The sequence below is a fragment of the Lepidochelys kempii genome, chromosome 15 (assembly GCF_965140285.1).
Source record: "Lepidochelys kempii isolate rLepKem1 chromosome 15, rLepKem1.hap1, whole genome shotgun sequence".
In the NCBI taxonomy this organism is placed as follows: Eukaryota; Metazoa; Chordata; order Testudines; family Cheloniidae; genus Lepidochelys; species Lepidochelys kempii.
Window position 1 is genome coordinate 33,278,833 of NC_136394.1, and position 26,949 is coordinate 33,305,781.

The 26,949-nt window shown below is 43.6% G+C and overlaps 1 protein-coding gene across 1 annotated transcript in view; it reads left to right on the forward strand.

Moving 5' to 3' along the window:
- CCDC117 (coiled-coil domain containing 117) overlaps positions 1-25,995 on the forward strand; it is a 65,150-nt gene extending 39,155 nt beyond the window's left edge. Inside the window, exon 7 of the mRNA XM_078848928.1 lies at positions 25,328-25,995. Within this exon, the coding sequence (XP_078705054.1) occupies positions 25,328-25,453 (126 nt within the window). The 3' untranslated portion in view covers positions 25,454-25,995. The remainder of the gene's footprint in view (positions 1-25,327) is intronic.
- The last annotated feature ends 954 nt before the right edge of the window (positions 25,996-26,949 follow it).

Below are 26,949 nucleotides of genomic sequence, written 5' to 3' on the forward strand. Positions count from 1 at the left end.
GAGAGATCTTTAAAACTCAGTCAGTGTCAGTAATGTCTTCCTCGCCCCCTCCCCCCGACTGGATTTTGTTGTGCTGAAAACTCATTATGAGGGTTACGGACAACAGATATAGTGGTCTGTGTGCTCAGGAAGGTACAAAACTACTCTGCATATTTTGTGATGGCTTCATTCCAGTCACTTTGTTAGCTTTTAGCTGCACCAGGTCTTCGTGACATTGCTTGTGTGAATAGTCAGGCAGAACTGGAGCTCTGCCTATACTAATTAAACAAACTGTGCGTCCTGCCAGTGCTTAGGAAGAGAGAGGAAACATGCAAGTTATTCAGACTGGAGCTCCTGCTGAGTGAGGAGTGCCTGCTAGAGATGGGCACTTCACAAAAAGTTTCAATTTTTATTGGAGTTCTGGGAAGAGGAAATCCAGAAACTCTGGTTTTAAAGATGTTAAGCCCTGCCCTGTGTTGGACAGTTTTATCCCCTCTTGCCATTGCTTTGGCAGGTGGCTTGGTGTTTAACTGGCATTTGCCTCTTTTCTTCCAAGAATTAAATAGTTCAGACTCTACTGACGTAATTTAGTTACTAACTTTTTATTACAAATTAACAGACTTATAGTCAGTAAAATAATTTTCTGTTGTAAGTATTAAAAGAGGGGATGTCAAATACAATGAATAAAGGAAGACAGCAGTGTTGAGACAGTACAGATTATAAATCACAGTAAATGTACTAGGTATATATTTTTTTAGAAAAGTTACATCATTTTTTTTTTAATCCATTAATTCCATTTGGCCAATCTTGCTTGAACACTTCAGTAGTTAATTGAAGGCAGGCAGTAAGTCATTCCATCTCTTTTAATTATTTTATTTTGGTCAGCCACATTTCCATAGATATTTGTTTAAAATACCTCAGGCAGAAGGTGAGGGGCAAGGGTTTAGCCTCCCCCAACAGCTGGTTCACCAGCCACCTATACATCTAGCCAAGTATCCTGTCTTCCGACAGTGGCCAATGCCAGGTACCCCAGAGGGAATGAACAGAACAGATAATCATAGAATATCAGAGTTGGAAGGGACCTCAGGAGGTCATCTAGTCCAACCCCCTGCTCAAAGCAGGACCAATCCCCAACTAAATCATCTCAGCCAGGGCTTTGTCAAGCCTGACCTTAAAAACCTCTAAGGAAGGAGATTCTACCACCTCCCTAGGTAATGCATTCCAATGCTTCACTACCCTCCTAGTGAAAAAGTTTTTCCTAATATCCAACCTAAACCTCCCCCACTGCAACTTGAGACCATTACTCCTTGTTCTGTCATCTGCTACTAGATCCATCCTCTTTGGAACCCCCTTTCAGGTAGCTATCAAATCCCCCCTCATTCTTCCCTTCTGCAGACTAAACAATCCCAGTTCCCTCTGCCTCTCCTCATAAATCAAGTGCTGCAGGCCCCTAATCATTTTTGGTGCCCTCTGCTGGACGCTTTCCAATTTTTCCACATCCTTCTTGTTGTTTGGGGCCCAAAACTGAACACAGTACTCCAGATGAGGCCTCACCAATGCCGAATAGAGGGGAACGATCACGTCCCTCGATCTGCTGGCAACACTCCTGCTTATACAGCCTAAAATGCCATTGGCCTTCTTGGCAACAAGGGCACACTGTTGACTCATATCCAGCTTCTCGTCCACTGTAACCCCTAGGTCCTTTTCTGCAGAACTGCTGCCTAGCTATTCGGTCCCTAGTCTGTAGCGGTACATGGAATTCTTCCATCCTAAGTGCAGGACTCTGCACTTGTCCTTGTTGAACCTCATCAGATTTCTTTTGGCCCAATTGTCTAATTTGTCTAGGTCTCTCTGTATCCTATCCCTACCCTCCAGCGTATCTACCTCTCCTCCCACTTTAGTGTCATCTGCAAACTTGCTGAGGGCGCAATCCACACCATCCTCCCGATCATTAACGAAGATATTGAACAAAACTAGCCCCAGGACCGACCCTTGGGGCACTCTACTTGATACTGGCTGCCAACTAGACATGGAGCCATTGATCACTACCCGTTGAGCCCGATGATCTAGCCAGCTTTCTATCCACCTTATAGTCCATTCATCCAGCCCATACTTCTTTAACTTGCTGGCAAGAATACTGTGGGAGACCATATCAAAAGCTTTCCTGAAGTGAAGAAGTAACATGTCCACTGCTTTCTCCTCATCCACAGAGCCAGTTATCTCGTCATACAAGGCAATTAGGTTAGTTAGGCATGACTTGCCCTTGGTGAATCTATGCTGACTGTTCCTGATCACTTTCCTCTCCTCTAAGTGCTTCAGAATTGATTCCTTGAGGACCTTGCTCCATGATTTTTCCAGGGACCAAGGTGAGGCTGACTGGCCTGTAGTTCCCTGGATCCTCCTCCTTCCCTTTTTTAAAAATGGATCAAGTGATCCATCTCTTATCGCCCATTCCTAGCACAAACAGAGGTTAGGGACACCATCCCTGCCCATCCTGGCTAATAGCCATTGATGAACCTATCCTCCATGAACGTATCTAGTTCTTTTTTGAACCCTGTTATTGTCTTGGGCTTCACAACATCCTCTGGCAAAGCGTTCCACAGACTGACAGCGGTGTGTGAAAGAATACTTCACTTTTGTTTATTTTAAACCTGCTGCCTATTAACTTCATTTGGTGACTCCTAGTTCTTGTGTTATGAGAAGGAGTAAATAACACTTCCTTATTTACTTTCTCTACACCAGTCATGATTTTATAGACCTCTTTGCTATCCCCCATTAGTCATTTCTTTTCCAAGATGAAAAGTCCCAATTTTATTAATCTCTCCTCATACGGAAGCCATTCCATACCCCTAATAATTTTTGTTGCCCTTTTCCAATTCCAGTATATTTTTTGAGATGAGGTGACCACATCTGCACGGAGTATTCAAGATGTGGGAGTACCATGGATTTATATAGTGGTAATATGATATTTTCTGTCTTATCATCTATCCCTTTCTTAATGGTTCCCAACATTCTGTTCGCTTTTTTTTGACTGCTGCTGCACATCGAGTGGATGTTTTCAGATAACTATCCGCAATGACTCCAAGATCCCTTTCTTGAGTGGTAACAGCTAATTTGGACCCCATCATTCTATATATATAGTTGGGATTATGTTTTCCAATGTGCATTACTTTGCAGAAAAGAGAAGTAAAGAAGCAAAGGTTAACAATGGACGAAGCATGAATTCATAAGCGGCCTTGTAAATAATATGTAGCTGGTAGATAAAAAAACAGTAAGAAGCTACTAGCACATTGTCATCAGATGTTCGGCTGCGTGTGTGTTCTCCTTGTGTGCGCAGACAGCTAGCACAGGAGATCTAGAGCGAACTGCCAAATGACCACAAAATCTGTGAAGATGCGAAGGCACTTGGTCAGGTTTATTGTCAGCAAAGCATGGTCCTCGCTCCCCAGATCAATGTCTACGTTACACTAGCACATGTATGCCCGTGACAATGGACGCAGCTCAGTCAGTGGCAGGACTTTCCACTGTCCCCTCAGCTGGGCACAGACGCTCTCTCTAAGGTACATTTTTATACACAATGCAAACAAATTACGTATCGCCCCTGACGTATAAGGGTGCCACCCTCTGATGTATTAGGGTGCCATCCATTGCCTTGTACCTGTAGGTTCGATCAACACATCTTGATTCATCATGCTGTCATCCTGACCTTATCCTTAAGATGGGGCAGCATGTTTCTGTTATCTTTGGGGAATGTGTTTGGTATCGGGGTGTTCTGGTACCACCTTTCTGGAATGTGTTTGCATTTATATTCTTATGCCTAGCACTACTTAGGAATGTGTGTTTCTGCAGTATCAGTCCTGTTCTTGCCAGATTCTGTGAGCAGGGCCTGCCTCTTGCTCACAACTTAACTTTGCTTTATAGCACAAAGTTTTGACTACTTTAGCCCAGGTCTCAGGCCTCATACCAGGCCTCTGATATATGGGCTTATGTTTCAGGCCCACTTCCTACTACACACATTACTCTTCTTACTATTTTTTTTATTTACTAGCTACATATTATTTACAAGGCCACTTGTGAATTCATGCTTTGTCTGTTGTTAATCTCTGCTTCCTTACTTCCCTTTTCTTCCATTGTTCATGCAAGGCCTAAAAAATGTAGTTACTTCAAGGCCTCCGAGTTTCCTATATAAACACCTCCTTTCATTGGTACAGTTATTACAGTCTGAAAGGATATGATCTGTTATTTCCTGGACCTCATATGTTATGGATAATCCATCTTTATGTTTGCTAATTAGAAATAAATTTTCTGTTAATTCACAATGCTGTGTTAGAATTCTAAATAGAGCCACTTGGCTCTCTCTGTCAGGGCCTTATATTATATCAACATTATCAGCTGTTGGGCATACTTCTTGGAATTTTTTCCCCTTCCTTTAATTTGCCCACAGTTCAGGTCATTCCTTTTTTAGTTCATTTTTTATCAGTTGATTAAATATCTGTTTGCTTAAGAGGATCCCTAAGTCAATTTGTTCATGATTAATAGCACTTTTTGCCTGTTTGTCTGACAATGTGTTCCCTGCTATCCCTACGTGCACCTGGATCCATGCTCTTACTATCGTTTGTCTACACAGCAGCTAGACACCCATGGCTGGCCCATGCCAGCCGACTTGGGCTCACAGGTCTACGGCTGTGGGGCTGTTTTATTGCCATGTAGACTTATGGGCTCAGGCAGGCTGGACCCTGGGCTCTAGGACCCTGCGAGGCTGGAGGGTCCCAGAGCTTGGGCTACAGCCCGAGTGTCTACACAGCAATGAAACAGCCTCGCAGCCCAAGCCCTGCGAGCCCGACTTGGCTGGCACGGGCCAGCTGCAGGTTTTTCTTTGCTGTGTAGATGGAATTTAACAAGACTCAAACCAGAGCTGGACATTTATATTGATAACAAGTATATTCAGAATTGTAGTTATTCTTATATCCAATTGAGCCAGTTTGGTTGTTAGCAGTAGTATTTCATTAAGAAAATCATTTCTGCTGTCAGACTTACCAGGACTGTAAATTGCCTGCAGTCCTGATAAGGAGTCAGACAGAATGGCCACTGCAACTGACCGCACATCTAAAACCCAGTTTATTGCTAGTATAATCCCTGTTAGCTCAGCTGTAAAGACGGATACAAAGTTAGTAGCCTTCTGGCTTTCTTGAGTCCAAGTGAGGGCCCGCAGAAAGCTGTTCCCACTCTTCCTGTTTCTTCCTCTTTGGGGCTGTTTGTAGATATTTGGCAATAGTGTCCCCACTTATCACAAATATATTTATTTGCTACATCTTGTAGATTTATCAGTCTTCTCTTATTTATTTCACTATATAATTCCATGTCTATCACAGGGGGATGGTTTTCCAGTAACAGAATATTTTCCCATAGCTATAGATTTGGGTCTTTTTCAGTCCTTTCTTTGCATTAAGAGCCTTCATCCACTTCTGTACTCTACTTATATAGGGAATTTTGAGGTTTTGTTCTACCGTCTCCACTTAATTTCTAGCAGTCATTATATATTAGCTTTGTGTTGTCATCTTTGCTGTTACCTAATACTTTGGCCCAAAAGGTTAAGTCTGAGAGCTTTCTTATAAGAGTGATAGGCATTTCACTGGCTGCTATGTATAATACACACCGAGGTGTAGTAATGAAGGCCCCACATGTGGTATACAATGCTTATGCTTGGACATAGTCTAGTTTTCTCAGATCTGTGTTCCTTGCGGGACGAAATGCCTAGCATCCATACACAATAATAGGCCTAATTAGCACTCGGGGAGCATTACCACTGTTTTCTTATCCACTGCCCAGGATGTTCAAGAGATACTTTAACGTAAGTTAATTCTACCTTTGCACTCATCTTTAATATTTTCAATATGGTGCCTCCAAGTGAGCTTATTATCAAATATCACACCTAAAAATTCAAAAATGTTCATTGTATTTATCTGCTGGTCATATCGATATAACTTCACAGCATTTTGGATTTTCCTTGTTGTGAAGAACATTCCCTTAGAATCTGAAGACTGTGGAGAATTTGAAATCCCACCTGTTTCCTCATTCTGCATTTCTCTTAAGTGCATCATTGATTCTTTTGGCAGCGCTTTCAAAATTTTTGCTTTGGGCCCATTTGGCAAGTTGTCAGCAAAAAATGTGATCCATATTCCTGTACTCCTCTCCTTAGAGAGGTCATTTATCACGATATTAAAGAGGGTTGGGCTAATTACACTTCCCTGTGGCGTTCCATTTGCAATTGAATATATGTTCGAAAAAGCTTTTTCTATTTGAACTTGTATAGTTATTTTGCTTTAGAAGGCCCTTACCATCCGAACATTCTTCCTATATTACCCATTGAGGCCACTTTATGAAGTAGTCCTTCTCTCCATACCACACCATAGGCTTTTTCTATGTCCAGGAAGGTTACTATCATGAATCTTTTGGTTCTCGTGCTTTTTTGTAGTTCTGTCTCTATCCTAACAATGTGGTCAATCATACTCCCACCCCTTCTGAATCCGCTTTGCGTTCCAACTATGAACATAGGTCTTTCCAGGTGTGCTACTCATCTCTCTGCTACCATTCTTTCCATGGTTTTACCTAACGTGCTGTGAGGGCAATTGGTATGTATGCCAAAGGGCTTGAGTTCAACTTACTCGGTTTCTTCACTGGGAAACTAATGGCATGTGTCCAGTCCTTAGGTATTTCACCTTTTCTCCATACACTATTATATCATTTTAGTATCACCCTCAAGCTTCCTTCACTTAGGTGTTTAAGCATTTCAGAGCTTTTTTCATAGAATCATAGGCCTAGAAGAGACCTCGAGAGGTCATCTAGTCCAGTCCCCTGCACTCATGGCAGGACTAACTATTTTCTAGATCATCCCTGACGGGGGTTTGTCTAACCTGCTCTTAAAAATCTCCAGTGATGGAGATTCCACAACCTCCCTAGGCAATTTATTCCAGTGCTTAACCACCCTGACAGTTAGGAAGTTTTTCCTAATGTCCAACCTAAATGGCCCTGGCTGCAATTTAAGTCCATTGCTTCTTGTCCTATCCTCAGAGATTAAGAAGAACAATTTTTCTCCCTCCTCCTTATAACAACCTTTTATGTACTTGAAAACTGTTATCATATCCCCTCTCAGTCTTCTCTTCTCCAGACTAAACAAACCCAATTTTTTTCAATCTTCCTTCATAGACCATGTTTTCTAGACCTTTAATCATTTTTGTTGCTTTTCTCTGGATTTTCTCTAATTTGTCCCCATCTTTCCTGAAATATGGCGCCCAGAACTAGACACAATACTCCAGTTGAGGCCTAATCAGAGCGGAATAGAGCAGAAGAATTACTTCTCGTGTCTTGCTTACAGCACTCCTATTAATACATCCCAGAATGATGTTCACTTTTTTTGCAGAAGTGTTACAATGTTGACTCACATTTAGTTTGTGGTCCACTATGACCCCCAGATCCCTTTCTGTAGTCCTCCTTCCTAGGCAGTCATTTCCCATTTTGTATGCATGCAACTGATTGTTCCTTCCTAAATGGAGTGCTTTGCATTTGTCCTTATTTAATTTAATCCTCTTTACTTCAGACCATTTCTCCAGTTTGTCCAATTCATTTTGAATTTTAATCTTATCCTCCAAAGCACTTGCAACCCCTCCCAGCTTGGTGTCGTCTGCAAACTTAATAAGTGTACTGTCTATACCATTATCTAAATCATTGATAAAGATATTGAACAGAACCGATCCCTGCGTGGCCCCACTCATTATGTCCTTCAAGCATGACTGTGAACTACTGAAAACTACTCTCTGCAGTCGGCTTTCCAACTAGTTTTGCACCCACCTTATAGTAGCTCCATCTAGGTTGCATTTCCCTAGTTTGTTTATGAGAAGGTCATGTGAAACAGTATGAAAAGCTTTACTAAGTCAAGATATACCACGTCTACCGTTTCCCCCCTATCAACAAGGCTTCCTCCTGAGAAGGAACACTTCTCACAATGTTGTTTAATTCGGGCAACCAGGCCTTGCATTTATTTGTAGCACTGTCTGCATTTTGCACGCATACCTGTCTTAGCCAGAGATAGAGGAACTTCATTAAAATATTCCCAAACTGGGTCTCTTTTACGGCCTGCTGCCATTATAGGTTTTTCCTTCTAGTGAGAGAATGGTATGGTAGATCTCGAATCAATGAAGGCTACACTCAGAAAGACCTCAAGACTACTGGAGTATGCTGCGCAAACAGTTTCACTTTTGTTTCTACTGCCTGTCCCTCCCTTCTCACATTTATCTCCAGACTTCTCCTTGTCCAGATCTGTTCCGCCCCGAACAATCTTCTATTCATTGAACTTTTTGAAACTTTGCACTTTTAGAGAGAGGTAAGGGATTGACTCTGTGTACACAAATTTGCAGAGGGACAATAGAGTTGAGGTCTGTTATTTCTCACCTTTATATATTATTTATTCATTTATTTTAAAACATACTCTCATACTAAAGTTTTCATTTAAAATCTTATCTACATCCTCCTCCCATCTCTTCATCATCTCATAATTCTCCATAATTAATGTTCTTTTCCTATCCCAAATTTCTGTCCTCTATCCTCATCATTACAGATTTTTTAAAACATGGTGGCCAGAATTTCTACTTTTTCTTTGCTGGTGCTTATTATATCATGACTTGTAAATGCATGGCTTGGTATCATGTAGGTCTTACTCTATATTCCATTTATTTTCCTAAGTTGTTTATATACCTGTACAGCAAATGCAGCTGGGAAAATTACAGATTTTGAGGTCAGCAACCTTTCAGAAGCGGTGTGCCGAGTCTTCATTTATTCACTCTAATTTAAGGTTTCACGTGCCAGTAATACATTTTAACGTTTTTAGAAGGTCTCTTTCTATAAGTCTTTAGTATATAACTAAACTATTGTTGTCTGTAAAGTAAATAAGGTTTTTAAAATGTTTAAGAAGCTTCATTTAAAATTAAATTAAAATGCAGAGCCCCCTGGATGGTTGGCCACGACCCGGGCAGTGTGAGTGCCACTGAAAATCAGCTCATGTTGCCTACCCCTGCTCTACAGTATTGGCATCTTTATTGACTTTCCTGCAATATGTTCTCCAGATATCTCTTTTTGCCCTTTTTATAGTCCTTTGTGCAACTGTCTTTTTTTCATTTTTTAAAAATATTTCATTAAATCCTTGCTAGGTAAGGAATTTTTTGCTGTCTTATATGCCTTATTCCTTTCCCTGATTACCACCTCACATTCCTTATTCCACCATGGTACCCTTTGCCTATCTCTGAGTGATGTTGGTATCCTAGGAATAGCTAGGCTGGCTGCATTTATGATTCCCTTAGTAGCATTATGACAGAATTCCTCAATATCGTCATTTACACGTTGCTCATTCACATATTCCACACTTTCATTTCTAACGAGCTTCCAATTGCTTTTCTTAGATTCCAAGTAGAGATATTATCCTCATCTTTGATATTTCCTTTTCCTTGATATGTAATTAATGTCAGGATGTGGTCACTACCCATTCCCTCTTCTCTGTAATTTTCCCAGCTGCATTTACTTGCTATGGTACTAGAAGCTATTCCCAGAGCCAAGCATGTGACACTTCTGTCAGCTATATTGAACCTGGCCAGGGTTCTATCATTTAATATTACTAACTTACTCTCTTCAAAGAATTGCTCTAAACCAGTGGTAGTCAATGGGCCGAATCCGAACCACCAGACGTTTTGAACGGACCCCAAAATCTTTTTATTTACTTATTATGATGATGATTGTTATGTTTGTATTTATTTTCTCTGGAGTCTGGACCTTGACTAGACCTTGACCAAGAAATTTGGACCTTGACAAAAAATAATTGACTACCCCTACTCTAAACATTTTCCATTTTTATCATTTTTCTTACTTTCCCACAATCTGTTGTAACTATTCAGATCAGCACAGATAATGAATGGGCATGTGACATCTGTAATTAATTCTTTCAGGTCCATCCCCTCTAGTTTCTTGCATGGGTTATAAATATTATAAAGTCTTAAAGATGCAAGAATTGTTTTGCATCAGTATCTCAGTAACATTATATTTGATATTTAGCTTTTTAATCTCTACTTCAAGATAGGTTTCAGAGGAACAGCCGTGTTAGTCTGTATTCGCAAAAAGAAAAGGAGTACTTGTGGCACCTTAGAGACTAACCAATTTATTTGAGCATGAGCTTTCGTGAGCTACAGCTCACTTCATCAGATGTTTACCGTGGAAACTGCAGCAGACTTTATATACACACAGAAATCATGAAACAATACCTCCTCCCACCCCACTGTCCTGCTGGTAATAGCTTATCTAAAGTGATCAACAGGTGGGCCATTTCCAGCACAAATCCAGGTTTTCTCACCCTCCACCCCCCCACACAAATTCACTCTCCTGCTGGTGCTAGCCCATCCAAAGTGACAACTCTTTACATAATCAAGTCGGGCTATTTCCTGCATAGATCAAGGTTTTCTCACATCCCCCCCACCCCCATACACACACAAACTCACTCTCCTGCTGGTAATAGCTCATCTAAACTGACCATTCTCCAGGTTTAAATCCAAGTTAAACCAGAACATCTGGGGGGGGGGGGTAGGAAAAAGCAAGAGGAAACAGGCTACCTTGCATAATGACTTAGCCACTCCCAGTCTCTATTTAAGCCTAAATTAATAGTATCCAATTTGCAAATGAATTCCAATTCAGCAGTTTCTCGCTGGAGTCTGGATTTGAAGTTTTTTTGTTTTAAGATAGCGACCTTCATGTCTGTGATTGCGTGACCAGAGAGATTGAAGTGTTCTCCGACTGGTTTATGAATGTTATAATTCTTGACATCTGATTTGTGTCCATTTATTCTTTTACGTAGAGACTGTCCAGTTTGACCAATGTACATGGCAGAGGGGCATTGCTGACACATGATGGCATAGATCACATTGGTGGATGTGCAGGTGAACGAGCCTCTGATAGTGTGGCTGATGTTATTAGGCCCTGTGATGGTGTCCCCTGAATAGATATGTGGGCACAATTGGCAACGGGCTTTGTTGCAAGGATAAGTTCCTGGGTTAGTGGTTCTGTTGTGTGGTATGTGGTTGTTGGTGAGTATTTGCTTCAGGTTGCGGGGCTGTCTGTAGGCAAGGACTGGCCTGTCTCCCAAGACTTGTGAGAGTGTTGGGTCATCCTTTAGGATAGGTTGTAGATCCTTAATAATGCGTTGGAGGGGTTTTAGTTGGGGGCTGAAGGTGACGGCTAGTGGCGTTCTGTTATTTTCTTTGTTAGGCCTGTCCTGTAGTAGGTAACTTCTGGGAACTCTTCTGGCTCTATCAATCTGTTTCTTTACTTCTGCAGGTGGGTATTGTAGTTGTAAGAAAGCTTGACAGAGATCTTGTAGGTGTTTGTCTCTGTCTGAGGGGTTGGAGCAAATGCGGTTGTATCGCAGAGCTTGGCTGTAGACGATGGATCGCGTGGTGTGGTCAGGGTGAAAGCTGGAGGCATGCAGGTAGGAATAGCGGTCAGTAGGTTTACGGTATAGGGTGGTGTTTATGTGGCCATTGTTTATTAGCACTGTAGTGTCCAGGAAGTGGATCTCTTGTGTGGACTGGACCAGGCTGAGGTTGGTGGTGGGATGGAAATTGTTGAAATCATGGTGGAATTCCTCAAGGGCTTCTTTTCCATGGGTCCAGATGATGAAGATGTCATCAATATAGCGCAAGTAGAGTAGGGGCTTTAGGGGACGAGAGCTGAGGAAGCGTTGTTCTAAATCAGCCATAAAAATGTTGGCATACTGTGGGGCCATGCGGGTACCCATAGCAGTGCCGCTGATCTGAAGGTATACATTGTCCCCAAATGTGAAATAGTTATGGGTAAGGACAAAGTCACAAAGTTCAGCCACCAGGTTAGCCGTGACATTATCGGGGATAGTGTTCTTGACGGCTTGTAGTCCATCTTTGTGTGGAATGTTGGTGTAGAGGGCTTCTACATCCATAGTAGCCAGGATGGTGTTATCAGGAAGATCACCGATGGATTGAAGTTTCCTCAGGAAGTCAGTGGTGTCTCGAAGGTAGCTGGGAGTGCTGGTAGCGTAGGGCCTGAGGAGGGAGTCTACATAGCCAGACAATCCTGCTGTCAGGGTGCCAATGCCTGAGATGATGGGGCGCCCAGGATTTCCAGGTTTATGGATCTTGGGTAGTAGATAGAATATCCCAGGTCGGGGTTCCAGGGGTGTGTCTGTGCGGATTTGATCTTGTGCTTTTTCAGGAAGTTTCTTGAGCAAATGCTGTAGTTGCTTTTGGTAACTCTCAGTGGGATCATAGGGTAATGGCTTGTAGAAACTCGTGTTGGAGAGCTGCCGAGCAGCCTCTTGTTCATATTCCGACCTATTCATGATGACAACAGCACCTCCTTTGTCAGCCTTTTTGATTATGATGTCAGAGTTGTTTCTGAGGCTGTGGATGGCATTGCGTTCCGCATGGCTGAGGTTATGGGGCAAGTGATGCTGCTTTTCCACAATTTCAGCATCAAAAAAGCAGCATCACTTGCCCCATAACCTCAGCCATGCGGAACGCAATGCCATCCACAGCCTCAGAAACAACTCTGACATCATAATCAAAAAGGCTGACAAAGGAGGTGCTGTTGTCATCATGAATAGGTCGGAATATGAACAAGAGGCTGCTCGGCAGCTCTCCAACACGAGTTTCTACAAGCCATTACCCTATGATCCCACTGAGAGTTACCAAAAGCAACTACAGCATTTGCTCAAGAAACTTCCTGAAAAAGCACAAGATCAAATCCGCACAGACACACCCCTGGAACCCCGACCTGGGATATTCTATCTACTACCCAAGATCCATAAACCTGGAAATCCTGGGCGCCCCATCATCTCAGGCATTGGCACCCTGACAGCAGGATTGTCTGGCTATGTAGACTCCCTCCTCAGGCCCTACGCTACCAGCACTCCCAGCTACCTTCGAGACACCACTGACTTCCTGAGGAAACTTCAATCCATCGGTGATCTTCCTGATAACACCATCCTGGCTACTATGGATGTAGAAGCCCTCTACACCAACATTCCACACAAAGATGGACTACAAGCCGTCAAGAACACTATCCCCGATAATGTCACGGCTAACCTGGTGGCTGAACTTTGTGACTTTGTCCTTACCCATAACTATTTCACATTTGGGGACAATGTATACCTTCAGATCAGCGGCACTGCTATGGGTACCCGCATGGCCCCACAGTATGCCAACATTTTTATGGCTGATTTAGAACAACGCTTCCTCAGCTCTCGTCCCCTAAAGCCCCTACTCTACTTGCGCTATATTGATGACATCTTCATCATCTGGACCCATGGAAAAGAAGCCCTTGAGGAATTCCACCATGATTTCAACAATTTCCATCCCACCACCAACCTCAGCCTGGTCCAGTCCACACAAGAGATCCACTTCCTGGACACTACAGTGCTAATAAACAATGGCCACATAAACACCACCCTATACCGTAAACCTACTGACCGCTATTCCTACCTGCATGCCTCCAGCTTTCACCCTGACCACACCACGCGATCCATCGTCTACAGCCAAGCTCTGCGATACAACCGCATTTGCTCCAACCCCTCAGACAGAGACAAACACCTACAAGATCTCTGTCAAGCTTTCTTACAACTACAATACCCACCTGCAGAAGTAAAGAAACAGATTGATAGAGCCAGAAGAGTTCCCAGAAGTTACCTACTACAGGACAGGCCTAACAAAGAAAATAACAGAACGCCACTAGCCGTCACCTTCAGCCCCCAACTAAAACCCCTCCAACGCATTATTAAGGATCTACAACCTATCCTAAAGGATGACCCAACACTCTCACAAGTCTTGGGAGACAGGCCAGTCCTTGCCTACAGACAGCCCCGCAACCTGAAGCAAATACTCACCAACAACCACATACCACACAACAGAACCACTAACCCAGGAACTTATCCTTGCAACAAAGCCCGTTGCCAATTGTGCCCACATATCTATTCAGGGGACACCATCACAGGGCCTAATAACATCAGCCACACTATCAGAGGCTCGTTCACCTGCACATCCACCAATGTGATCTATGCCATCATGTGTCAGCAATGCCCCTCTGCCATGTACATTGGTCAAACTGGACAGTCTCTACGTAAAAGAATAAATGGACACAAATCAGATGTCAAGAATTATAACATTCATAAACCAGTCGGAGAACACTTCAATCTCTCTGGTCACGCAATCACAGACATGAAGGTCGCTATCTTAAAACAAAAAAACTTCAAATCCAGACTCCAGCGAGAAACTGCTGAATTGGAATTCATTTGCAAATTGGATACTATTAATTTAGGCTTAAATAGAGACTGGGAGTGGCTAAGTCATTATGCAAGGTAGCCTGTTTCCTCTTGCTTTTTCCTACCCCCCCCCCCCAGATGTTCTGGTTTAACTTGGATTTAAACCTGGAGAATGGTCAGTTTAGATGAGCTATTACCAGCAGGAGAGTGAGTTTGTGTGTGTATGGGGGTGGGGGGGATGTGAGAAAACCTTGATCTATGCAGGAAATAGCCCGACTTGATTATGTAAAGAGTTGTCACTTTGGATGGGCTAGCACCAGCAGGAGAGTGAATTTGTGTGGGGGGGTGGAGGGTGAGAAAACCTGGATTTGTGCTGGAAATGGCCCACCTGTTGATCACTTTAGATAAGCTATTACCAGCAGGACAGTGGGGTGGGAGGAGGTATTGTTTCATGATTTCTGTGTGTATATAAAGTCTGCTGCAGTTTCCACGGTAAACATCTGATGAAGTGAGCTGTAGCTCACGAAAGCTCATGCTCAAATAAATTGGTTAGTCTCTAAGGTGCCACAAGTACTCCTTTTCTTTTTACTTCAAGATAGTTCAGGGTTCTCCTTCATGAAGATGCAGACACCTCATCCTTTCCTGTTTCTTTACACCACATGGTGGGATTTTATAATCTAGTTTTCCTGTTAGCCAAGTCTCTTGTACGCATATTATCTCATGCTTTGTCTTCATATCAATAATATTTTTCATTTAATAATTTCATTTAATAATTCCTGTCCATACGCTATTAGGCTATGGGCATTCCAACTGAAAATAGTCACCACCATTCTTTAACCTTCAACAGAGCCAGTTATCTCATCATAGAAGGCAATCCATTTGGTCAGGTGTGACTTGCCCTTGGTGAATCCATGTTGACTGTTCCCCATCACCTTGGGTAGTCAAATAAATCTGTGCAAAGTGGCTGTGAAATGCTCCCAAAACACAATTGTAGCACTTGGGCACAGAGTTAAATGACTGCACACGGTACAGTGCAGGGAGGCCCTGAAACTATAGATCCAAAATCATTCACATACTGTTTTTTTTACACAAATAGCTTGTGAACGATTCATCCTGAATATTCAGTATTCAGTGTTTGTTAGTTAGCCTAGTTTTGGCTTTAAGAAGGGCTAGGTGAGAGGGACAGGGCATAGTTTGGGATATTGTGGGGTAATTACTGTTTGTATTTGAAGATAGGTAGGAATGAGACCATGTCTACACTACCACTTATGTTGGCAAAACTTATGTTGCTCAGAGGTGTGAAAAAACCTCCCCCCTAGCAACATAAGTTTTGCTGGCTTAAGCAGTTGAGGGAGGGTTGTGGGTCTGTCACTAGGGGTGCACAGCACTATATTGGTGGGAGGTGATTTAATCATGTCAGCGGGAGAGCTCTCTACCACCAGCATAGAGCAGCTACCCAAGAGATCTTATAGCAGCGCATCTGCATCGGTACAGCCATGCCATTGTAAGCTCTCTAGTGTAGACATAGCCTAATGTATTTATTTCTGATTCATGATTTTATGTAATGGCAAGGCACATTAAGCCATCTTGGAGGATGCTTAGTGTTATATCTAAATCTAAATTAATTGTTTTTAACAGTGACTGATCAGTGCAGTATGAATTTCAAATTTAGAACATTACAATTGACTATAGAACTGAAAAATTGCTTTTAGCAAACACTGAAGGATACTTGTCATAACATTTGGTTTGCAGTGAGTATTTGCACTACTAAAGCTTGAATGCTTTAAAATGAAAGGCTCATGGGAAGAGATAATTGTTTTAATCCAAATGAATATTTGTGGAAGATTTTTCCACTGTTTGGTCAGTTCTAGTTTTTATTGTGAAATGTGGAACATTAATACACAGAAATACTGCAGAGTTTTTGAAGAGGTATGAGGACATCTAGTGGTTGATGTCCCTAAGTACATGCTGAGATCTCCCTGTGGGATGTATCTCTCCAGAAAGAGGAAATATGCAGAAATGATGACACTATTTGAGTTTTTAAAGCAAATATATCTGAAGATGCCAAAAGCTAAAATTGTTCATGCTATTTCAAAATCTGAAACTCATTAAACACTCATTGATTCTCAGAATGGGCTTCTTGATCAGTGACATGGCCCATTCCTATTGTGAAACATGTCTGAAAAGATGAAGGCTATCAGTTTTACACCTAGCACATCGGTGATTAAAAAATGGGTGTGTGCATGGGCCTGACTGTATTCAGAAAAGTATCTTTTCTACCAATACGGGTTGTTAGGAGGAGGAATGACATTTTCTTTTACCTTTGAAATAGCTAGGCCTTGAGCACTTGTGCCCCAGAATGCGCTCTTCCTACAGACTATGTGAGATTTGAATTTGTAAATACCAGGGCCCATCTGAAAGTGAACCAGGGCTGTTGGTTCCCTTCTAATGTCATCTGAAAGGTAGAGGGGGAAGGTTCTTCTCTCTCTGCTCAACTTTGAGGTGGTATCAGAGGAGACCACTGCGCAAGTTTGGCAGATTTTCTGTGCAGCTCCTTGGTATTTCCAGATGTTCTGTGATCTGGATGGAGCACAAATTTGATTGATTGATTCAAATATTTTTTGAATATATGCTACAAAGATAAACTCACAGGCACCCACCCCTGGTGACAGACCCACTACCTTCCCTCAATTATCAAATCCTTACAGTAATCTGTCGATGTCTGCTCAGGAACTCCTACAACCCTAACCAGCACAGCATCTAGTAACTGTAGGGAGTGGATACTTTTGGATACACTACCTGATTTTTCAAATTGGAAAATAACAGCAGTATGAAGTCTCAGAATGACCTCCAAATCATCATGAATAACAGGGCAGAGGGATGGCAATGTTATGTACAATGCTCGTACACTCTCCTTTCTTCTGCACCTCAGCTTAAGTCTTTGCTGAAGCTCAATGTTTTCCCTTTTCAGATTTTTCAGAAAGTATGACACAGAATTACCCTCTGGGCTATGTACATAAAATGCTGATTCGTAGGTGTTAGTACTTCCCAGTCAACTCCAAAGAGAGACTAAAATACAGTTTCTTAGTAAAACAAATATGTAACACACAGAAAACATATAGTTGAGATACTGCGAATAACTTTTAAACAAAAGCTTCTAAGCAATATATCTCCTGGTATTCCTTATGCAGACTTTGCCCACGTTGTTTCTGTTACATATATTTAACTATAAGGCTCCAATCTAACACTTACAGCCCTACATTGCTATGATTCTCTGTGGATTACAAGTACAAGCTTCATTGTGTGGCATGAGAGCACTATATCCCAATATCAGACAAGGAAGTCACTGAATTCTCTCTGTGGTAATGAAGAAGCAAAGGTAAGATCCTGAACACCACTCCCCCCAGCACCCTCCAATCACAAGCTCCTTTGTGCTGGGTAAAAGTGCTGGGGTGGTGTACATGGGCACGAAAAGCCCTGTAACTGTCTGGGGGAAGATTCCTCCAGCTCAGTCCTGGTAGACGACATTGTAAAGTTGTCTTCTGGGAATCTCTCACAAGCCCTAGGAGATGGGGTGTGGCTATGGGCAAAATAGGCTTGTCAGGAATGGGGCCAGAGCACACAGTGCTCCAGAGATCCAGGCAGTGCTATGGCCCACAGTGGAATCTGATGCCCCTGTTGAAACTTAGGACATCCTCAGCTTCCCCTTGGGGTGGTAGAAACAGAACATGTGACAGTGTGTATTTTATTCCACCACTCGGTACTATGGTGGCCCTAACACATGAGAGCGTGTGCGGTGCAGCCCACTGCACATATTTCTATGCCTTGTCCATAATGTGAATCTCATCTCTGTAGACACTGCTGCTACTTGACTCATTTGGATTCAAATCAATGTCCATAAAAGCTTTGGGGCAGGGAACCATCTTTTCTTTCACGTTCGTACAGTGGCCAACACAACCATAGCACAGATCTTGATCAGTGTGTCCGTGTGCCATTGCAGTGCTGATAATAATCAGGAATAATAATAATAACAAACAAGCATAAAACACAACACAGGCAAGTCACCCAATTTCCTCTTGGACTAAGGCACTTCCACTTCCATAACGTGTAGCAGTAACGCTATTAGAAAGACTATAGACAGAACAATAACAGGAGTGTGACAGTACAAAAAGGCTTTAGCTCATGTAGGTGAATGGTGATCCCTGCTGTTCCTCACCAGGAAGGAGTTGCAAAGAGACACCAGAACTGAATGGAAATCTGCAGTTTAATGTGGGATGCAGTATTTTAATGGCATATTCCATCCTTGCAAAATTAGAGTTGCTCACTCACTTAGGAAAGTACTTCCTTTTTCAACATGAGCTCAGTAACGCCCCCAGCCATGGAATGGCTTTCCCCCTTCTCTGTATATTTTTTCTGGCGTTTGCATGACCATTTCTGAATATGTTGAGGCACACTGTTCAGCTGGGTGTGCAGTCCAGTGGCATGCCCTCTTCCCCCTAGAAATGTCATTTGATGGAGTGGGTGTATAAACACCACACTGGTTAATCAGGGTTAACAGGAGCCTGAGCCCAGTTAGGCCATAGTGTGGCACCTGGAGGGGTGTTAGGCATTACTGGTGATCAAACCCAACTGGGTCTTCATGAAAGAAGAAGCACAAGGCAGTGGAAAAAGGGGTAGGGAAGAAACCTGTGTGAGAGAGGCTTGATTTCAGAGCTAGTGGGTCCTGAGCTCGAAAGAAGTCTGGGAGGCTAGGGGCTGCAAAGTCTAGGATGATAGGCATGTTTTCTTTAGTTGTGAGGAGCTAGAGGCAATGAAGCACAAAAGGCAGTAATAGTAAAGCTTAAGGGGTGCTTGGATTGAAGTTTGGGGGACTGTGGAGAGGCGCTGTAGGAAGGGTAGGCTCCTGTGGCGGCCCCTGAGGAGGGAGTTTCCAGGGAGGAAGCTCTGTGAGGCAGATCTCTGAAATAAAAGCAAGAAGGAATTTTGCAGGCATCAGGCTGAGTCCCAGTAGGAAACCCTGCAGAAGGAGGCTGTGGGCACTTGAGAGTTCTTTGAATGGTCTACACTGAAGATCCTGGCTGAGGATCTATGGGTCCTAATAACCCCTAGCCAGAGAAGCGGAAGACACTGGAACTTCAAGCATTGTTTTATGTAAACTTGGGAGTGGAGTACCCTGAAAGGTGTGTGGAACTAAAACATGACCTGGCTGGACTCTGGAGGGCTGAGTCATGAGAAGAAGTGACTCATCACAGAACTAGCACAACTGTTGGCAAGGGGTGCTGGAGACGAAGGTGCTGCTACACCCTACCCAACCATGAGGGCATGCATCTGCAGTAAGCCCAGTCTTCTACACATCACGAATCAAACACTGGTGGTAACTAGAGAACATCTGAAATTCGGGGGTTAAAATGCAGTTGCTGACACACTGAGCTCCAACATTGTTAGTGGCTGCAGCTATAATCTCTTAATGTGGATTTAATTTGTCAAGTGATAAGGCGATTCAGCCATCCCAATGATAAACCACCAAAATAATCACAGTCGCATCAGCAGTATTTCTGTTTTAAATTAGAGAAGCTAGTCTCCAGGTCTTGCCAAGAAAACAAAGAGCTTCTGGGGGTAGGTGCTGACCACTGACCTTGCTATGCTTAATCTGTTGACATTTGGCTTCCCCATTGAAGAGATTTCTAGGATGCTGTATGTAGGGATTACATTATAGGTCCCGCATCATTTAAAATGAAGACTGGAGACCTTAGTGTGGAGGACTGGGTTGCTCAGAAAAGTTAGTGGAACACAGAGACTTTAATCTCTCACCTGTTGGTCTGAGGCCAGGCCAGGCCAGTGGTGGTGAAAAGCCATCCCTCATGATGGCCATTTGCTGCCCCTGACTGTATGTGACCTGAATTTCCAGGCTGGAAGGATTACTTCTTAGTGGACAGATGTCCGCACCATAGTTGGTACAAATTGGTCCTCCTTGCTGTCATCCTGAGATTAAAGGACACGGGCTGTGAGATACCGAGACTGAAACCTCCTTTTAGACACTATTACTGCATTGAATTACCTATTTGGGGGGCAAGAGTGGTTGTCTCACTTTTTCTTGTGTAAGCAGTGTCAGGATGAGCTCCGCCCTGACATCTGGTGGTGAGGTGTGGTAAGTTGTGGAAAAGAACTTCAGGGGCTGATCTCATTTGCATAGGCGCACCCACCTTGCCTAGAATGAGGCCATAGCTGCCCAAATGGTCACTTTGGCTGCTGTGGGATCCCCAGTGTCTCTGTTATTGGGGCAGGAAGAATAAATTGTTATTACCCTGATTATGGGAACTGTGCTTGGAACTGTACTTGGCCTTTTGTTATGATGGAGGGACTCACCATCAACTAAGTAGCACTCGCTAGGCAAGGGTCATGGGTTCCAAAACTGTGTGAATTGGGAGAGGCTGGGGACAAGTATTAATACTTGGTGGTATGGGCCTGTTGGTGAGGGCCTTATGTGTTAATTGCACTTCCTCCTCTCTCTACTGTGGAATATCAGGGCTAATTTTGATTTCATTAGAAGTCTAGTTACAGGCTGCTGAGCTCACTTTAGGCTAATAGTGCACAAGCACTGAGGCTCCCCTATTACAAGCTGAATTCACCAAAGAGCTGAACTGACTAAGAGCTGAAATCACTGAGCGTTGTGTTGAGTAGTGGGGGAGCCTGAAGATATATTGTGGAGCAGTTTGCGGGACGGCTGGAGTGCCTTGTGGACAGGCTGGTGGAGCAGTTCATAGGATGGCGGGAGCTGCTGGTGGGATGCGGAGCAGTTTGTGGGACGGCAGGAGCTGCTTGTGGGTCGCAGAGCGGAGCTGAGCGAAGCAGTTCGTGGGGCGGCTGGTGGAGCGGAGCGGAGCCCTATGGAGCTGTGGGGCGGTCAGCTTCAGATCGTGTAAGGTGCCTCTTACCCCCGCCCCCATCTCCACCCAGGTTGGGAGGTAAAGCTCTGCAGATAAACTTTCGAACTCTGGGGCTGCCCTGACAAGGGACAGAGACTTTTGGGTCATTGGACTTTTGGGACTTTGGGTGATTTGGGGATGCTGGACTCAAGAACCAAAGGGGAAGGGCATGCCCCCATTTGCTTGGGGTGGGTTTTTTTTTTTTGCTCATGGGTTGTGTTATGAATCCTGTTGGTGGTGTTTCCCCCAACATAATGCCACATTGTTTCTCTCTGTTATTAAAAGGCTTTTTGCTACACTCAGACTAAGTGCTTGCGAGAGGAGAAGTATTGCCTCTTGGAGGCGCCCAGCAGGGGTGGTATATATTTGTCCCAGGTCACTGGGTGGGGGCTCGAGCCGGTTTGCAGTGTGTTATTGGAATGGATCCCCTAGATATTGAACCCGGCCCTTGTTGTTGCCAACTCTGATGGGCAGAAGGGTTACACTTGTACCCTGGCATCTTCAGCTGCTGTCTTTCCAGCTGAGAATTGAGCTAGGAAGTAGAATTCCCAGAACTGGTGGGCTAATGACATAGAAGTAAGTAACACTGATCATTCTCTTTCACACACGTAATTATCTTTTTCCTGGGAAACTACAGCAGTTTGGCTTGTTTTTGCTAGAGGAATCGGATTAAACTTAGACTGTAAACTTTCTCTCTAATAGAGAATTGAAAGTAGTTGAGTTCTCACTCTCCATGTCTCCCATTGTTCATTGTTGTTCAGACCCACTCTTGTCTATTACAGAGTAGGTGATTAATTGCATTCGTTTCTGCTTCACAGAAGCCCAAGTTCGTCACTACTCCTGAATTTCACAGAAAGCTCAGTGGAAACAGCAGCACTGAAACCTTTGTCTGTCTAGCAGCAAGAGGGTTAACTCAATGATTCAGCAATCTGAGGTTTGCATGGCAACAATAATTAGGGAGGCTATTAAACAGTAACTACTAAAGTTAGCTTTGAATCTCCAGGACCAGATAACTGCATCTCACAGTTCTTTGGCCAGTTCTTTAAAAACATTTAGCTATTGAGGGTGAAATTTAACACATCTCAAATACTGAGGAGGTTCCAGAAGACTGGAAAAAAGCTAATGTATCAATATTTAAAAAGAAGAATAACTGGAATGACCCAAGTATTTATAACCAGTTGGCTTGACATTGATTCTGGGGAAAATCATTGAATGGCTGATATGGGAATGCCACCAATAAAGAATGTAAGGATTGTAACATAATTATTGCCAGTCAGTAGGATTTTATGGAGAATAGGTCTTATCAGACAATCTCTATTATTTTTGGAGGATATTGCTGGTTTGGCTGACTTAACATTAGATTTCTCTAAGGCATTTGTCTCCCCAGTTCCTCACCTAGAATGGGGCACCACTGCTCACAAGTGCCCTGGAGACTTGTCTTCAGTCTGTTTAATCAGTTCCTCTGGCTCAGCTCCCTGAATTGCTGCAGAAAGAAGATGGCTAGGCTAGATTCATAGCCTTCAGAAGGTACATCATCCTGCAGCCAGGGTGTGATTAACAGGTCACAGAGACGTACTCTCAATGGCTGTGGTCCATCTAGCTCACTAAAAACAGAAGTGAGGACATGGCAGCATGGACTGCATGAGTGTAACCCTTCCTCCAGGTGGTGCCAGCAGCAACCAGGGCTGGGTTCAATATCTAGGGGTTCCTTTCCATCCATACAGCATAGAACCGACTCGAGCCCCCACCCAGTAACCTGGGAAAATTACACACCACCCCGGGCACCTCTGAGAGGCCATACTTCCCCACTCGCAAGCACAGTCTGAGTGTAGAAAAGAAACTTTTAATAAAAGGAGGGAAGTGATTAAAAGTGTTAATTTGGGAAAACACAGCAAACAGGATTCATAAACAGAAACCATGAGCAAAAGACCTACCCCCACGTAAGTTGGGCATTGTCCTTTTCCCCTCAGATTCTTAAGTCCAGCAACGTAAAAGTCCCTTTAACGTGCCCATCCCTTCACTGCAACCCATTCTCAGTTGCTATCCTTGGTCAGTGCAGATTCAGAGTTCACCTCCCACCCTGGGTAAAAGTACTGAGGCACCTTACTCGCTCCATGGCCTCTCTCTGCCAGCCACCCTACTGGTCGTTCACTGCGCCTCTCCGCCAGCCGCTCGCTGAGCCACCTGGCCACCCCACCAGTTGCTCACTGTGCCACCTGGCTGCCCTGCCAGCCACTTACTCTGCTTGCTGCCTCACCATCTGCTCATTCACCAGCCAACTGTCAGTCACCTGCCTCGACCTCTGCACATCAGTCTCTTAGTGATTTTCAGCTCTTTCCAGGCTGGGCAGAAACACTGCCCCATCACAACTGACTTTTAGCTCTGATTGAACATTTTAAAATAACAAAAAGGCTCCTAATGAAGCCCATTTAGTTCTTTCTTTAAAGAGTGGGAAGGAACAAGTTAAACCAGTCCAGGAAGAACCCTTGGTGAAGTTGTGCTACCTCCTAGCTGTGCTACACTTGTCCCCTCTCCTTCCAATCTTAATGCTTCATAGAGGGTCTGGGTTTTTGGAAATCTTTCCTTGGTATCTGAAGCTACTTTGAGCTCAGATACTATGGTGATGACAGGTTTCAGAGCAGCAGCCGTGTTAGTCTGTATTCGCAAAAAGAAAAGGAGTACTTGTGGCACCTTAGAGACTAACCAATTTATTTGAGCATAAGCTTTCGTGAGCTACAGCTCACTTCATCGGATGCATACTGTGGAAACTGCATTTGTGGAAACTGGATTTGTGCTGGAAATGGCCCACCTTGATTATCATACACATTGTAAAGAGAGTGGTCACTTTAGATAAGCTATTACCAGCAGGAGAGTGGGGTGGGAGGAGGTATTGTTTCATGGTCTCTGTGTATATAAATCTCTCCACTGTATTTTCCACGATATGCATCCGATGAAGTGAGCTGTAGCTCACGAAAGCTCATGCTCAAATAACTTGGTTAGTCTCTAAGGTGCCACAAGTACTCCTTTTCTTTTTATGGTGATGAGTGCATAATAAATACATAGATTAAGATGTAAAGCTGTCCAGAGTGCATAGCTGCTTGCCCAACATCTTACAGTGAGCTGACCACATTCCAACTGCTCTGTACCCTGACCCCAGCCACAAATTGTCACTTTTCACAATCTGCACCAACTGGGAAGCAACTCTGCCTGTTCTGTGTGACAAAGTTGTGTTTAATTTAAAGGTTCATCTCTACTGCACGCTGCTTTCAGCAGTAGGTCTAGGTAGCAGTGTAGCTGGTGAGGCTTGGCTTAGAGAAGTAAAGGAAGTGTTGGGGGGGGGGGTATATGAGCATGTACCCTGCATGTCTCTATTTGCCCAAGCTGTGCCTCACCAACTACTCTGCTAATTTTAACGGTGTAGTGTCTTGCTGACTGTCCACCTGCTGGAGCCTTTCCCTGCAAAGGGGGAAGGCAGCTGGGAAAGGCTGAGCAGTGAAAAGCAGGCTGTGCCCATTCTGATTCATAGCTGTACCTGTCAGTGACTGGCTCTGGCAGAGAGGGGGCAGTGGGAAAGGTTCGGCTCCCTTGCTGCCTCCCTTGTGCAGCATGTCAGTGAAAGGCTCTGGCAGTGTGGAAGCAGCCTGCTTTTCATCGTGATATGTAGCTACATGGACGCTACGCACTGCTGCCAATGGTGTAGAGTGCAGATGTAGCCTAATATCTAACATGATTCTAGTACTACCCATTGCAAAGGCTCTTTCAGTACTGTAGAAACTACAGGGATTTCTTTACTAATACTTTAATATAGCTGAGTGGCTGCTGCAAGCCATCCCAGATTCCGTGTAAGTAATCCCACACACCAGGGGAATGAAGGGGAAATGAAGAATTCTGCCTGGTGTCTTCGGCCCTCCTGGGTTGGGTACAACTCTTTTTAGGAGGCCAACAGGTGTTGCAATGGTAGTGTGCAAAAGTGTGGTCCTATGCTGCAGGTCTGGCATGAGAGAGAGAGAGGTGAGTATTTCTATCTGAATCTCTGTGAATGGCTTCCGGCTCAAGGTCTCCACAGTATAGTAAGAAATACTACTTTTTTTTCTTAAAGATGGAGAGACTGGGAGCATGCACAGGATGCACAAGCAGAGTTGACCTTAAGATTTATCGCACCCCAAACAGGATCTTGGACTTGGTATATGGAGTCTGCAGTTCCAGGCATATGGTAGATGTTTAATGCCGGTTTGACGCTATAAATGCTTGTGCTAAAATTTACATTTGTCTATTGACCACCTTCACTTGTTTATTGAAGACCACTTCAATTTAATTTGTCCAAATGACTAAGTTCTTGACTGCTGAGCCTCAAGCTGTTCCTTTTTGTGCTTCTTAGGACTCTTCCTATGCACCAGAACATGAGGGGATGCTATTAGATACATGTAAGTGTAGATTCACTCAATGATCCACTTCTAGGATTTCATTTTCTATGGGTTTCCAATGTGATTATTCCCTGTGGGGCAGAAAATGCACTTACTAGAGAGGAACCACTGCCTGCTTGTCTAACTAGGGGTGCTGGAATAAAGGTTGCTGTAACATAAAATCACTCAAGGATGTTGCAGAACTTCTCTCAAGTGTACTGTAATTCTGGTCAACACCTTAAAATGGATCCCAAGGGCCCAGATAATGGTGTCTTTTGATAGTGTGATGAATGTTCAAATATCTCCTAAAATTGAGAGCCTGGCCAATAGATCTTATGGTATTTTTCACAGGAAACTGGGTGTTAGCCTAATTAACCTGCTGAAATTCCAGTTTGAGGAATTGCATTTTGCCAACCTAAATTCCCTCTTCCAGATTAAACTGTGCTATGCAGTGCTGATATGTGGCAGTTAAACTACCATGTTCTTCCCCAAGGGTGGCTACATTTCACTCGTGGGGATAAGGATTCCTATGTACGCACACTGTGCAGAATGAGTAAAGTCTGTACTGTTCTTTTGGCTCCACATCTGTGGAATAACTTTTATAAAAAAATGGCTATTAAAGGGAGATATGATAGTGTATAAAATCATGAATGGTGTAGAGAAAGTGCATAAGGAAGTGTTGTTTACTCCTTTACGCAAGAACTAGAAGTCACCCAATGAAACGTTAGGCAGCAGGCTTAAAACTAAAGGAAGTGCTTCATCATACAACACAAAATCAACATGTGAAACTTGTTGCCAAGGGATGTTGTGAAGGCCAAAAGTATAACTGGGTTCAAAATAGCTATTGGCCAAGATGGTCAGGGACACAACAACATGCTCTGAGTGTCCCTAACCTCTGACGGCCAGGGATAGATGGATCACTCAGTAATTGTCTTGTTCTGTTTATTCCCTCTGAAGCACCTGCACTGGCCGCTGCTGGAAGACAGGGTGCTGGGCGAGATGGACCATTAGTCTGACCCAGTACAGCTATTCTTATGTTCTTATCAAGGCTGGTAACTAACCCTCTGTCCTTGCAATACCACCAGGAAGAGCTTATTTCTAAAATCATAGACTGTCTGCATGTCTAAACAAAGAGACAGAGACATTCTCCCCTTTGGAAGGCTTACTTCAGAACTGTAGAGGCCAGAAATTTAGCTTAATTTTAGCTTAATACTAAAAAATGAAGGTTCTTCAGAAGCTGATAGAATCAGCCACTAGACTGGGGCGGGCAGACTACGGCCCAGGCGGGCAAACTATGGCCCTCGAGCTTCCACCGGGG